At 48.4% G+C, this 14,880-nt stretch overlaps 1 protein-coding gene across 7 annotated transcripts in view; it reads left to right on the plus strand.

Moving 5' to 3' along the window:
- Nucleotides 1–14,880, plus strand: part of LAMC2 (laminin subunit gamma 2) — a 72,128-nt gene that overhangs the window by 46,349 nt on the left and 10,899 nt on the right. For all 7 annotated transcript variants that reach the window (XM_021063797.1, XM_021063798.1, XM_021063801.1 and 4 more), the window contains 11 exons: nt 172–354; nt 1,168–1,413; nt 3,474–3,619; nt 5,024–5,180; nt 5,466–5,671; nt 7,112–7,191; nt 8,232–8,381; nt 8,887–9,031; nt 10,023–10,172; nt 10,690–10,804; nt 13,147–13,346. In XM_021063797.1, coding sequence (XP_020919456.1) covers nt 172–354; nt 1,168–1,413; nt 3,474–3,619; nt 5,024–5,180; nt 5,466–5,671; nt 7,112–7,191; nt 8,232–8,381; nt 8,887–9,031; nt 10,023–10,172; nt 10,690–10,804; nt 13,147–13,346 — 1,778 coding nt within the window. The remainder of the gene's footprint in view (nt 1–171; nt 355–1,167; nt 1,414–3,473; nt 3,620–5,023; nt 5,181–5,465; nt 5,672–7,111; nt 7,192–8,231; nt 8,382–8,886; nt 9,032–10,022; nt 10,173–10,689; nt 10,805–13,146; nt 13,347–14,880) is intronic.

The raw sequence follows: 14,880 nt of genomic DNA on the forward strand, positions 1-14,880 counted from the left end.
GGCCACGTTTGGCGTTGGTACCAGGGCAGAGGCGCGTATCCGGGGAAACGCTTCCGAAAGCGAGGCTTTGAGTTTCGAAGCCCTGACGCCCACGCAGCATCTGTATTAAAGGAGGTGTATGGTGTCACCCCACTTGTTTCTCTGCCCCTCCATTCTTCCTCTGCCTCCCAGGAGACTGTTATTCAGGGGACGAAAACCCTGACATCGAGTGTGCCGACTGCCCCATCGGTTTCTACAACGACCCGCACGACCCCCGCAGCTGCAAGCCCTGCCCCTGTCGCCATGGCTTCAGCTGCTCCGTGATGCCCGAGACAGAGGAAGTGGTGTGCCACAACTGCCCCCACGGCGTCACTGGTGAGGCCCCTGCCTTCCCTCTGCCTAATCCGCCCCGCCCGGATGCCATAAATTCGCAAGGAGAGCGTCTATTCCAGGGGAGTTCTAGGGAGTTATCATTACTCAGGGCTCTTCTAAATGGGCTCATTTTAAAGATAAAGAAGAATTCCATGCCCAGAGCGTCGCCTGAGAAGGAGCAGGCTGTACTGTTATGGGAGGAAACATACAAAGCTGTTTTAGGAGATGTGTAATTAGATGAAATATAGGATTTAACTAAGTTTTTAAAAATGAACCAAAGTAGCAGTTTCTGCTGTGGCATAGTGGGTTAATTATTGTCTCTGTGGAGGTCCCAGCTCGATCCCTGGCCCGGCACAGTGGGTTAAGGACCCGGTGCTGCTGCAGCTGTGGCATAGGTCGCAGCTCTGGCTTGGATTCACTTCCTGGCCCAGGAACTTCCATATGCTTTGGGGGTGGCCAAAAAAAAAAAAAAAGAAAAACTTCGTGACCTTATAAATGTCACATCTCTCTGCTGGTCACTCTGAAAGAAGAGTTTCTTTTCAGCAGCAACCTTGATGGTATGGCTCTCAATCTGACTTTTCCCAGGCAGCTGCTGGTTAACTGGCAAGAAGGCTGCTAGTGGCACTTGTGTTCTAAAATCTGTGACTGCTGGGCAGCGGAGGATCCTGCCTTTACTGTGGGCACCTGCTCCCATGGCCACTGTTTTGGGGTCCAGGGGGAAGCTCCTCTGGAGGGTGACTTATATATTTTGGCCTCTGTGTCCGGCTCTGCTTGTCAATGGAGGATCACTTAGGCTTGGCCGTTTGTCCCTTCCAGGTGCCCGCTGCGAGCACTGTGCTGATGGCTACTTTGGGGACCCCTTTGGGGAACGGGGCCCAGTGAGGCCTTGTCAGCCCTGTCAGTGCAACAACAATGTGGACCCCAGTGCCTCTGGGAACTGTGACCACCTGACAGGCAGGTGTCTGAAGTGCATCCACAACACAGCCGGCGCCCACTGCGAGCAGTGCAAAGTGGGCTACTTTGGGGACCCCTTGGCTCCCAACCCAGCGGATAAGTGTCGAGGTAGGACTGCACCCCCAAACAGGCTGGACAGGCTGTGTGTGTGTGTGTGTGTGTGTGTGTGTGTGTGTGTGTGTGTACAGGTGTAAGACCATACCAATCAGCCAAGTCAATGGCAGGTAACATCACAGTGCTATTCTGATTTCTTTGACCAGCTGGCTTGTGAACAGCCTGGACCTTTCACCTGTCAAAGGCCTGAAGACCAGTTTCCCCTGCAGCAGGGCCCTGGGGGGTCAGAGCTGGAGGAGGTCCAAGGGTTAAGCTGGGTGGGAAAAGTGAAAAAGGTCAGGTTTACATTCCAAAGTGGAAGAGGAGATAAAATGGGGCCACTTCCTATGCCCAATCCCCAGGCGGGCAGGCGGGGAAGTGGCTGCCAAACCTGTATGAGGAGGGTAATAAATGACTTGAGACTAAGCCTGAACACACTGAAGTGGGAGGGGAGCGGGCTGTAAAGGAGCCAAAGAGACCCTTTCAGGAAGTCAGTGCGATTGATGTATAGAAAGGTAAGAGTCCACGTGTCTCCTAAGGAGACTGGGCTTCAAAGGGGTAGCATTCCTGGGGCGGCTTCAGATCAAAGTGTGAACGTGCAGATCTGGCCTCTTGCTCAGTCCTTCTTTCAAACTTCTGCGCGTGTTCTATGCAACTGAAGAGGCCAATTCAGTTCTGGGAGCTGGGCTGCCCCACAGACTCACCCCTGAGCCACAAAGGTCCCAGACGGCCCTGGTGCTCAGAACTCAGGAGCTTGCTTATTTTAAAATCCAGAGTGGCTCTGAGGACCCAGACTGGGGGATGCCTGGTTCCATAGGAGGTGTGCAGGGAGCCCAGAGCACCCCACTCACACCAGAGTCCCCAGTCCTGGAAATGCCCGAGGACCCCTGTGCAATCTGGGGCTTCTACCCAGGGGCCTGAATTTCACCTGCCTGATCCCAGCTTGTGAGTTAGCTGCGATGGCCCAGGATAGGAATTGTCTACACAGCATCAGTGGTACTGAGCTCAAGTCCAGTTTTTTAGCACAGCTATTGTATTTCATTGATCATGCCAGTTAATCTCTCTGAGCCTCCATTTCCTCATATGGATGAATCGTATTTAACTCAAAGCAGCTGCAAAGATAAAACAGCATATGAAAAAGTCACTGTAAACTATATGACTCCAGCTATAAAGTGCCATTAATAGAGATTTCACTGCCTTTAAACTATACATTGCTTCACTCATCTGTCTTTTCCTAAGCACCAACCCCATGTGGAGGCAGGTACTGAAGTTATCATAAGAAGTCGGTCTCAGCTCCCCAAATGCTCATATGCTAATAAGGAAGACACACAAAAATGTAAGCAAATAACAATAGGACATTAAGACATATGATCATATTAATACCATGCGCCACGTGTTTTGTGAGCACCGAAGATGGGGTAACCCAGAGAGTCACTGGAACCCCACCAGAGCAGTGTCTCACCCACTGTTACCTCCTCGGCTCCTAGAACAGGTGGTAGTCAATCAGTTCGATCGGATAAACAAAGGTGCTGCTTTGTTGCATTTCCTACGTCAAAGACAGGAGAGGAGAACGAAAACAACACTGGCTCTTTCAAGTTCTCATTCCAGCTTGCCATTTTCTTGCTCTGTGGCCTAGGACAAATTACTCAACCTCTCTGAGCTCATACGCCCCATCTGTAAAACAGAGAGATGTCTACATCTGGCACAACATGGGGCCAGAAGAAATGCTCTTCTCCCCGTGAGCAAAGCCAGAGTGTCTGCAGAATATCCACCTGGCTCACAATGTAACGAGAGGACGTAAAAAAGTGCCAGTAGGTGGGAGGCACTGTGGTAGTGTCTCTTCATCCACACACACACCACCGCCCCCTCCCCCCAAACTTGCCAGATGGTTCCTCTCTGTATCAGGATTGTGCTTGGAGGGACAGCCAAGAGATGAATCTAACACATATGAATCAACAAAGGCAAAGGATTCTTTGCCGTTGGTGACTTGATCTTCCTTTTATCTTTGCTATACCTTCAGTTTCTGGAATTGGCTTGACATGAAAGCTTCCTGTTTGTCTGTCTTTTGTCTCTAGCTTGCAACTGCAACCCAGTGGGCTCGGAGCCCGTGGCATGTAGAAGTGATGGCAGCTGTGTTTGCAAGCCGGGATTTGGTGGCCTCAACTGTGAGCATGCAGCACTAACCAGCTGTCCAGCTTGCTATAATCAAGTGAAGACTCAGGTGTGCATGCCAGCCAACCCTCATCCCACGAGTAAAATCCTTAAGTGTCTCTGGGTGGTTCTGTCACAAATCCAGGACCCTCCTAGTCTCCTGAGGACAGGTTGGGGATCACTGTTTCTTTCCCTTTTTTTGGCCACGCTCATGGCATGTGGACGTTTCCCGGCCAGGAGTTGAACCCAAACCACAGCAGTGACCCAAACCTCTGCAGTGACAACATTGGATCTTTATCTTGTTGTGCCACAAGAGAACCCCACTTTTTCTTGCTTTAGAAACTGCTATGTTAAAATTTTTTTTCATATAATAGTAATAATATTTCAGGCTAATGCTCTCATATATACCACTTTTATTTTTATTTATTAATTTTTTGTCTTTTGTCTTTTTAGGGCTGCCCCTGCAGCATATGGAGGTTCCCAGGCTAGGGGTCCAATCGAAACTGTAGCCGCTGGCCTATGCCGCAACCACAATACCACCAGATCCGAACCACATCTTCGACCTACACCACTGCTCACGGCAACGCTGGATCCTTAACCCACTGAGCAAGGCCAGGGATAGAGCCGCTGGTCCTATTTGATGCTAGTCGGGTTCGCTAACCACTGAGCCACAGTGGGAACTTTTAAAACCTCTTTTGCAGGTACTGTCACATTTGGTTCGTATAGTAACTTGGTCGAATTGGAAGAAAGAGCATTCTGATTTCAGCTCTCACTGAGGAAACAAAGTCTTAAAAGATCTGTAATTTTTCAAAGTCACATAGTCAGGTGCAACTGAGAGTCCCAACCATGTCCCCTGAATCTGAATTCAGTGCTCTTTTCACTGGAATATTCCCCTTTCTAGTCGGATTTTTTCCCCAAGCGATGTCCTGACAAAACACATGAAGAAGAATACAAAGACATAAAAGAGATGAGGAGTCCAGAAGCGTCAGGGCTGATCCAAACAGGAAGGCCTCCAGAAATTTCTCATTCCAGTTCTAGAGAAGAGTGAAGTGGATGTTGTTGTTAATTATTAATTTTATTTTGTTGGGGTGAAGGGTGGGGGAGGGGGCCCCCCAAACAGAGCCCAAATGTAGAAGAAACTCAACCTGTTGTTTACATTTATCTATTTAACCAGCACTCTCTTTATTCCGGGCACTGTTCAAAGCACTATACGAATACTAACTCATCTATTCCAAACAAGTCTGTGAGATACTATTATTGTTATTCCCATCCTACAGATAGAGAAAGTGACTTGCCCGGGGTCACATAGCTAGTGAGAAGTGGGGTCAGGCTGTAGACTCAGTCTACTCCAGAGTCTGAACTTCACTGCGACATGCCAAGTATTTCTGGGCATTTAGCTAATAGCCCCTGGGTACCTGGTATTTGACCATGGACTCCATCGTCTGTTCTGATCCTCTTTCCTGTGTGGTTTCAGATGGATCAATTTATGCAGCAGCTCCAGAGTCTGGAGACTCTGATTTCAAAGGCTCAGGATGGAGGTGGAACAATACCCAACACGGAGCTGGAAAGCAGGATGCAGCAGACTGAGCAGACCCTTGAGGACATTCTGAGAGAAGCCCAGATTGCAGAAGGTGATGCAGGCCAATTTCCCTTCACACAGGAGAGAATTCAGAGTAGAAAGCACTGCACTGGGTCATAGAATCTTCTGTGGGTCCAGCAGAGAGGCTCTGCCTAGCCCTCGGGGAGGTAGGGCTGTCTGTGATGTCCTCCCGGAGATAAAGGAGCAGGTGCATGCCTTCATATACTGGGTTTTTATGACTTTGCCATAATCCAGTCAAAATCACTTCTTTTCAAGTCTCCCTTCTATTCGATTGACCCCCAAAGTGCTGATCCTCCCTTTCCTTGTTGGGGTTCAGGTGCTAGGACATCTCTCCTTCGCCGGCTGGCCAAGGCCAAGAGCCAAGAGAGTAGCTACCGGAGCCGCCTGGATGACCTCAAGATGACCTTGGAAAGGGCTCGGGCCCTGGACAGCCAACATCAGAACCGACTGCGTGAAACTCACATGCTCATCACTCAGATGCGCCTGAGGCTGGAGGAGAGTGAAGCCGCCCTGCGCAACACCGTGAGTGGTGCCGAGTTGGGGGGCTGAGAGTCACTGCTGAGCTGGGTGACCCCCTGCACATGTCACTGGCTCACCTCATCTCTCAGGCTTTCCGGCCTCTCTGCAGACACTTGCCTTTCTCTTCCTGGCAACAGTCACACCTACTCTTTATGGTCCTCAGCTTCCTGCCGATTCTCGTTTTACTGTGCTGCGTTCTTCTCCTAGTTCTTTCCCTGTTACCCAGAGCCTCACCGTGGCCCTGTCTCCTCTCCCTTCTGCATATCTTCGAGCTTCTTGGCTCCCAGAGGGCAGGATTCAATGTTGTTCATATTTACATTCTCAGCCCATAGCACCATGTGTGGATGTGAGAAGTGTTTGCTGCATGACAATGAATAAATGAATGCATGCATGAAAAAATGCGAAAGGAAGGAAGGAGCCCAATAAAGACATGGTTCTGAAAATGGCGGGGTTGTGGTGGGGGGTGGGGGGAGGATGTTGCCAGGATTTTCTTCATGCCATGGTTTGCTGGGTGGTAGGAAGGAGCAATGTGAATGAACACTTTTCTCTTTCTGAATAAAGAAGGCAATAGTTACAGTCATGGAAGTGGGTGGAAAACGGAAAGCTAATCAGATACTGTGCTGAGGAAATTAAGGATTTAAAAGGTAACGTGTGGAGTTCCCGTCGTGGCGCAGTGGTTAACGAATCCGACTAGGAACCATGAGGTTGCGGGTTCGGTCCCTGCCCTTGCTCAGTGGGTTAACGATCCGGCGTTGCCGTGAGCTGTGGTGTAGGTTGCAGACGCGGCTCGGATCCTGCGTTGCTGTGGCTCTGGTGTAGGCCGGGGACTACAGCTCCGATTAGACCCCTAGCCTGGGAACCTCCATATGCCGCGGGAGCGGCCCAAAGAAATAGAAAAAAAAGACAAAAAAAAAAAAAAAAAAAATAAAAGGTAACGTGTAAGAGTTCTCTTGTGACGCAGCAGGTTAAGGATCCAGCGTTGTCACTGTGGTGACGTGGGTCACTGCTGTGGTTAGGGTCTGATCCCTGGCCCAGGAACTTCTCCATGCTGAGGGTGCGCCTCCCCCAAATGTGTATTGATTTTCCTTTTGTAGAAAGTTCAGACAATAAAAATCCTCTATGATGTTGAAAAACCTACCGTTAACACTTGGTATGTAGTCTAGGGACTTTAAATAAATACATAAAAAAATATAAGCCTGTATATATTTTGGAATGCATCTATATACATAGACTTTTTCTGAACTTGGATTTCTATTTTATTCTTGTCTACACATTTTTTTTTTTATGCAATGACCATGGTGACCACAGACTCTTGATGTGTCAGGGTGTGGAGTGCTGTGTGACTCATGATAAATGGTTCTGACAGAACAGTTGCAGAATTAGGCTTTATGGCTCGTATTTAGGCTTATGGCAAAGCCTTAACCAATCTTCCTTTTTCCACAGAACATTCCTCCCTCAGAGCACTACGTGGGGCCAAATGGCTTTAAAAGTCTAGCGCAGGAGGCTGCGAGATTGGCAGACAGGTGAGCAGGACTGGAGGGCACCTCTGCCAGATATTCAGGACCAAAGCATCATTTCCCTTACTTCCAGGCTTTTTTGCAGCCATCCCCCTGCCCTGAAGCCATTTTTAACCATTGGGCGTTTAGTGTATGTAGGTGGCCCCTGGGCGAGGTCATTTGGCAGGAGCTGGGGGGTCGGGTGTTTCTTTCCCAGATTTCTCTATGACTCACAGTATGGCTTTGGTGTATGTCAGATGTCATTCCTTGGGCTCGGTGAAATGAATCAGCCCTTGGAAAAGATCGCCTTGCAGCTTTGAGGGACTCCCAGGCTCCCACACGGAGCCTGGGAACAAGTAGCAACAAGTTGTTTGCTAGCCTGTGGGGGCCAAGTCTGCAGAGGGGGAACTTCTTCCTGAAAACCGGCTCAGCAGGGCCCCAGTGATAACAGGCAACTCCTTCCGTCCTTGCCTGACTATAAATCCTATCAGGTTGAAGAAGACTGCTCTTGGCAGAGTGCTCAGAAAGGTGGCAGGTTCTGCTAATCCCAGATGGAACTCAGTCGGCAGCATGGGACTGGCTTGTGTTCGTGTCTCTGCCTGCTGAGCTTGTTCGCACCGCTGTTTAGACCCTGGCGGACAAACGCATCTGGGGGACTTTTAGTGACAGGCTTTGCCCACTTAGGGGTGGGTCCTGCTTAGAGATGCAGCCAAAGTAAGTAGGTAGTTGCATCCTGGATGAAATAAAACCTAGGGGGTTCTCCCTGCAGCAAACCGCTTATACATGCAGTATTTTACCCCCCGAGACTTCTCCCACCCAGCTCCATCAGGCTTCCCCTGATTATGCCATAGAGGGTAAATCCCCAATAAAGCCTATGACCTGAGGCTCCTTCTCCAGAACACCTTCTGCTTCTGGATAGTTCCTCGGATTCCATCTCATCAGGGTCAATTCCTTTTGGTTTTTCTAGGCAAGCCAGTTCCCTCACTCCTCTCCCTTCATTTAAATAAAAGGCCTAAGGGAAGCCCTTTGCTTTGAAAACTCATATTCTTTGTTTTTAATCCTTTCAGCCATGTCGAATCAGCCAACAGCATGGAGCGACTGGCAAGGGAAGCGGAGGAGTTCTCCAAACAAGCGCTCTCCTTGGTGCGCAAGGCTCTGAGTGATGGAGGCGGCAGCGGCCGCCTGGACCCCTCGGTGGCGCAAGGGCTTGTGGGAAAGTACGTTTCGACAGGTCCGCACACGGGCCAATGCAGTCCACACCCTCCTAGGGCACGTGGCTCTGCGTTTGAGGGGTGCTGCGTTTCTTTAAAAATATAACAATAAAAGGAACAAGAGAAGGGGAGTGTCGCTTTGGAGGAAAGCAGATGCCTTTAAGGCTGGGAGAAAAGGTTGATTAATTGAAGTAAAGTTTGAGTTTTGATTGAAAGCTTGCATATCTGGAGAACTGATCGTCTTCGGTGCTGTTTAAAGGGGGTGCGTCTCCCCTGGTGACGGCATGGAGCGTAAGTATAAACATAGTATGTTTGTATTATCAAGAATTGGGGGAACTTGGGTTGAATTTCTCAGACTCAACCTGTAGGGACTTTAAGGTTTATGTTTAGATTGTGGAGAGAGACCCTCATGCTCTTCTGAGAATCCCGACTACATACTTTTAAGGGGATGGAATTTTGCTTTTAGTTAAAAGAGGGAATTCTCAAAGTCCTCTTTCTTTAACCCCTGCAGGTTGGAGAAAACCAAGTCTCTGGCCCAGCAGTTGTTGCTGGAGGCCACTCAAACCGACCTTGAAGCAGATAGGGCTTATCAGCAGAGCCTTCGTCTTCTCAATTCTGCGTCTCAGCTGCAAGGGGTCAATCATCAGTCCTTTCAGGTAAGGGCCTCTAGCCTATATTCTGATGTACAGAAGAAGGACCTTATGCTTTCTGCTCTGGGGATGCCATTGTATCGTTCAATCATTCAGTTTTTTCTCCATATTGACCTTTCTCGCTGTAGATTAGGAAGAGTATTTATCCACTTCATTATCCATTTCCTTGTTCTTAAGTCCCAATCTTTTTTTTTTTTTTTTTTTTTTTTTTTTGTCTTTTTGCCATTTCTTGGGCCACTCCCGAGGCATATGGAGGTTCCCAGGCTAAGGGTTTAATCGGAGCTGGAGCCACAGGCCTATGCCAGAGCCACAGCAACTCCGGATCCGAGCCGCGTCTGCAGCCTACACCACAGCTCACGGCAACGCCGGAGCCTTAACCCACTGAGCAAGGCCAGGGATGGAACCCACAACCTCCTGGTTCCTAGTCGGATTCGTTAATCACTGAGCCACGACGGGAACTCCGTAAGTCCCAATCTTGGTCCCTGATAAAAGCTTTGGTTCACATCCTGAACCTGTTAGTGGACAAAAGGTGTCTTTCTCTTTCTTAGTTCTGGTACTGTTGAAACCTATGTTAGATAAAATGTGATATTTGCACTTGGGTCTAGCCTATAGTATATCTCCATGTACAGCCACTCAGAAGGCTTCTGTTTTGCTCAAAAGTTTTGCACTGTATCTGTCATCAATTCCCTTATGCTAGATTTATTGGATTAAGATTCAGTTTTCTACGTATGGCAGAAAGCACTCAATGATTTCGACAAACATGTCCCCATGTATATATAAACTAAGATATAAAATAATCATAAAAAATAAAACAGACACAGCATCTCTTTGATGCTTGGGGGCCTTGCTGCCTGACTTTCGTGAGGAATGTTGCCTCATTTCTGTTAGACTTCGGGCCTGGACTGTAGTTTTCAAACAGTGATGTCAGGTCCCAGGAAGGCTGGTGTGGCACCTGGTGAGCAGGAAGTCAGGCTCATTCATTTTTGGGGGCTCGCAGGTAGAAGTGAAGAGGATCAAAGAAAAAGCTGATTCTCTCTCAAGCCTGGTGACTCAGCGTTTGGATGAGTTCGAGCACGTGCAAAGCAATCTGGGAAACTGGGAAGAAGAAACCCGGAAGCTCTTGCAGAATGGGAAGAATGGGAGACAGGTATCCTTCGTTCATTTGTTCGCTCGACAAGCGTGTGTTGAATGCCTACTGTGTGAATTAATGCAGTTAAGGAGGACCATCACAAACCCTCTGAAGGTTATGGTGCTGCTGCTTATAAAGATCATAATGTAATAGCTCAGCTCCACCCACTGAATCAGTCCTCAAGTCTAGGAATAGGACTCAGGCCTCCTGGGTCTAATTTTGGTCCAGCTCTGTCTGCTAGCTTGGCTTCAGGAGGTATCTAGAGTTTAAAATGAGAATTTGCAAAACTATTCTTGTCCCTGATAGTGGACTAGAGTTTGAAACTGTCCTCTGTGTGGGATACTTTGGCGGTATTGGGTTATAAAGTTTGTCCCAAGTTGCGGAGGGGTTTGCTACAACACCCCTAGACTCTTCTCGAATCCCAGTTCTCTCTTGTCGTGAAGAGAAATGTGTCAGAGTGACGATGCTGGCAGGAGGGCACGTCCTGGGTGTGTGTTACATTCACGCTGACCTTATTCTGTCTGCCTGTTTACAGAAATCAGATCAGCTGCTTTCCCGGGCCAACCTTGCTAAAAGCAGAGCCCAAGAAGCACTAAGTATGGGGAATGCCACTTTTTATGAAGTTGAGAACATCTTAAAGAACCTCAGAGGTGAGTATTTCATGGTTCAGGTCACTTGAGTATTTTAAAGGTATGACCATGACTTTGGTTTATTTTGAATCCTCATAAATCTCTCGAGTGACAGGTACACTGGGATATTAATAGACACTTAATAAACATCTTTCCAAAGAAAAGCATTTTAAAAATATTTGATGTAGAAAGACTCAAACTAGATGTCAGAGGCTTGAGTTCTGATCTCTCCTGAGCCACGTGCCCAGGCTGAGCCAGCTGTGTGACTGTAGGCAAGTCACATAGCCTTTCCAGTGATAGGTTCCTTGGGGGACAGGGGATGTGACTGTTTGGGTTGAGAAACACAAGATAAGGACATATGGAAGGTCACTTCTGAGACATGATCGACCAAGGAGTGACTCTTGTGCCTGCTCGAGTCAATGCCTGTCCTTGGCAGGGCAGTTACAACACTTATGAGTGGGGAGGAGACGCTGCTCCTCTGCCACACCCTCCCCTGCACATGGGTCCCAACACGCTCCTCTCTCTACCAGCCCTTTAGAAGCACAAAGCCGCCTCAGTCGTCGCTGATGCCATCTCGGGCATTCAGGTGCCTTCATAAATCCCTCTTGCTTTTCGGACTTGGCCTTAGGCATTCTTCCCTCGACAAACCTAACATCCAGATCCCAATTTCCCCTCTTTAAAAGGAGAATTTTTTTTTTTTGTCTTTTTTAGGGCCACTCCCACAGCATATGCAGGTTCCCAGGCTAGGGGTCGAATCGGAGCTATAGCCTCCACCCTACGCCAGAGCCACAGCAACGTGGGATCCGAGCCGTGTCTGTGACCTACACCACAGCTCATAGCAACACTGGATCCTCAACCCCCTGAGCGAGGCCAGGGATCAAACCCACAGCCTCATGGTTCCTAGTCAGATTCGTTAACCACTGAGCCACGACGGGAACTCCAAAAGGGAGAAATTTGAACTAAATGATTGCTCTGGTCCCTCATGGATCCAGCATCCCACTACCATACAGATAATTTTCTTTTCTTTCTGTCTGTCTTCCCTTCCTTCTTTCTTTCTTTTTATTTAAAGTATAGTTGCTTTACAGTGTTGTGCCAATTTCTTCTGTATAGCCAAGTGACCCAGTCACATACACATGTATACACTCTTTTTTTTTTTTTTGTATCATTTCCCCACTCCCCATCTTTTTTTTTTTTTTTTTTTTTTTTTTTTTTGTAGTCTAGTTGGTTCCAATATAGAATCAATGAGATTGCTTTGTGGTGATGATAGAGTAAGCTTTGTCATAGCATCTAGATTACAGGAAGTTTGGGTTTGTGCCTTGTAGAGCTTTGGTTAAAGTTTCAGGCTTCTTCACTAAAGAACAGAAAAGAAACATTCCCAAGTCTTAGGATGTTCTTCACAGAAAGTACTTCTCTACCCATTCTATCCAGTCGTCATTGCCATTGGCAGCTTAGGGTTTAAGGCTCTGGCTTGAAACTTTGGGTTTCAAGGATTCCATCTGATTCTTTTTTTTTTTTTTTTGGTCTTTTTTTGTCTTTTTAGGGCCACACCTGTGGCACATAGAGGTTCACAGGCTAGGTGTCTAATCGGAGCTGTACCTGCCAGCCTACACCACAGCCGCAGCAACGCATGATCCTTAACCCACAGAGCAAGGCCAGGGATCGAACCTGCAACCTCGTGCTTCCTAGTTGGATTTGCTTCTGCTGTGCCATGATGGGAACTCTCAGCTCTATTTTTTTAAATTTTATTTGAGTATAGTTGACTTACAGTGTTGTATTAGTTTCAGGCGTACAGCAAAGTGAATCAGTTATACATATATCCGTTCTTTTTTTTTTTTTTTTGCTTTCCAGGGCTGCACCCGTGGCATAATGGAGATTCCCAGGCTAGGGGTTGAATCAAAGCTGTAGCCACCAGACTATGCCATAGCCACGGCAACGCGGGATCTGAGCCACATCTGTAACCTACACCACAGCTCATGGCAACGCCAGATCCTTAACCCACTGATCGAGGCCATGGATCGAACCTGCGTCCTCACGGATGCTAGTCAGATTCGTTAACCACTGAGCTACAACAGGAACTCCATCCATTCTTGTTTCCACATAGGTTATTGCAGACTATTGATCCACTTGCTTCTGATTCACTTTGAGGTTCACTTTTGCCATGGTGAGGACCCAGGGCAGGCCGACTGTTGATGGTCAATTCAGTGCCTCCTCTCAGAGGTGTTTTCCTGGACAGGCAACTTTATGCACGCTCATCCCGGGCAGTATTAACGCTCTGTAATTTTTCTTAAAAACCTCAGCCCCTTTCATCGTCCATTGTCAGTTATTTTTTATTTTTATGGCAGTGTTTTCTATCTTCATTTCAGAGTTTGACCTGCAGGTTGAGGACAGAAAAGCAGAAGCTGAAGAGGCCATGAAGAGACTCTCCTACATCAGCCAGAAGGTTGCAGAGGCCAGCGACAAGACCCAGCGAGCAGAAACGGCCCTGGGCGGTGCTGCTACCGACGCCCAGAGGGCGAAGCACACAGCCAGGGAGGCCCTGGGGATCACCGGCAAGATGGAACAGGTAAGGAGAAACCAAGGTGCAGGCAGGCACGAGCCGCTCCAAACGCGAGGGTCACGTTGAACGAGCCCAAGCACCGGGCTCATTTTGAGCCAGAGTCCTCTTGGGGTCCATGGTGGCCCCACATCCACTTGGCTGCATCACAGGGCTGTCACTTAGGGAGCGCGGCAGCCTCGGCCCAGCCCTCCTCCTCAGCCCCCCCTTTTGGACGACACATGAGAAGAACCATCGAGACTGTCTGATATAGACTGCTGTGTTTATTTCCTAGAGCTGTTATCACAAAGTCCCGCAGACTGGGGGGCTTCACACAACAGCCCTGATTCTCTCCCAGGGCTGGTGGCTTAGTGTGTCAGACAAGGGGTCAGTAGAGCTGTGCTCCCTCCGAGACTCTGCATAGAAACTGCGCCTTTTGCAGCCTCTGGGGGTGGCTGTCTGTCCTGAGCGCTCCTCTGTTTGCAGTGGCTTCACTCCTGGCCTCTGCCACCCCACGGGCTCTTCCTCCTGGGTGACTCCCGCTCTTCATATAGGGACCCTGGTCATGTTGGATTAGGGGCCCCTCGACCCCCATATGACCTTATCTTAACCACTTATTGTTTAATAGATAACGGATTATAAACAAATAATTATTATCTGCAAGAGCCTGATTTCCAAATTAGGTCACCTTCTGAGGTACTGGGGTTAGAATGTCACCATATCTCTTGGGGGGGACACAGCTCAACCTGTTACAACTACACCAGTGTTTTGATTCAAGTTGAGGAAATTCCAGGGTTCTAGATGCCTCGTCCCTGTGTCCTGTGTCTAAGTTCCACTTACTTGTTTTTCTCTTTCCTTCCGCTCTGTGGCAGGCAGCACCGTGCTTGGTGCTGGGGCGGCTGGAGATGGGCAAGACCCAGGCCTTCTCTTCAGGGAGCATCCTGTGTAACGGGAAGCGACAATCTAGCTACACTTAGGATGCACATGCTAAATGCTGCAGTAGAAGGAGTGCTTCTCAGCTGGAAGGGAGTTTCGTAGTTCTTATTTAAGCATGACTTCTAGAAAGCTTAAGCCACCCGAGAAAGCCCAGAGGGAATTCTTGGTATCTAGACTGTGTGGCCTCACTCTTGGACCACTTGGTAGCTTCCAAAAATAATCTCAACTCTTAAGTCCCTTGAGGGTAGAGACCAATTTCCCGTGCCTTTCTCTCTCTCTCTTTTTTTTTTGCTGCACTTGGGGCATATGGAAGTTCCTGGGCCAGGGATCGAACCTGTGCCCCAGTTGTAACCAGAGCCACAGCAGTGACAGTGCTGGATCCTTAGCCTGCTGAGCTCTGAGGGAACTCCTCCTGGGCCTCATATAAAATGGCTTCTACAAAAAAAAAAAAAAAAAAAAAAAAGAAAGAAAGAAAAGAGAGCTCCTGTTGTGGCTCAGTGGTTCACAAACCCGACTAGTATCCATGAGGATGAGGTTCCATCCCTGGCCCTTCTCAGTGGGTCAAGGATCTGGCATTGCCATGAGCTGTGGTGTAGGTCAGATTCTGCATTGCTGTGGCTGTGGTGTA

The sequence above is a fragment of the Sus scrofa genome, chromosome 9, assembly GCF_000003025.6.
Source record: "Sus scrofa isolate TJ Tabasco breed Duroc chromosome 9, Sscrofa11.1, whole genome shotgun sequence".
Lineage (NCBI taxonomy): Eukaryota > Metazoa > Chordata > Mammalia > Artiodactyla > Suidae > Sus > Sus scrofa.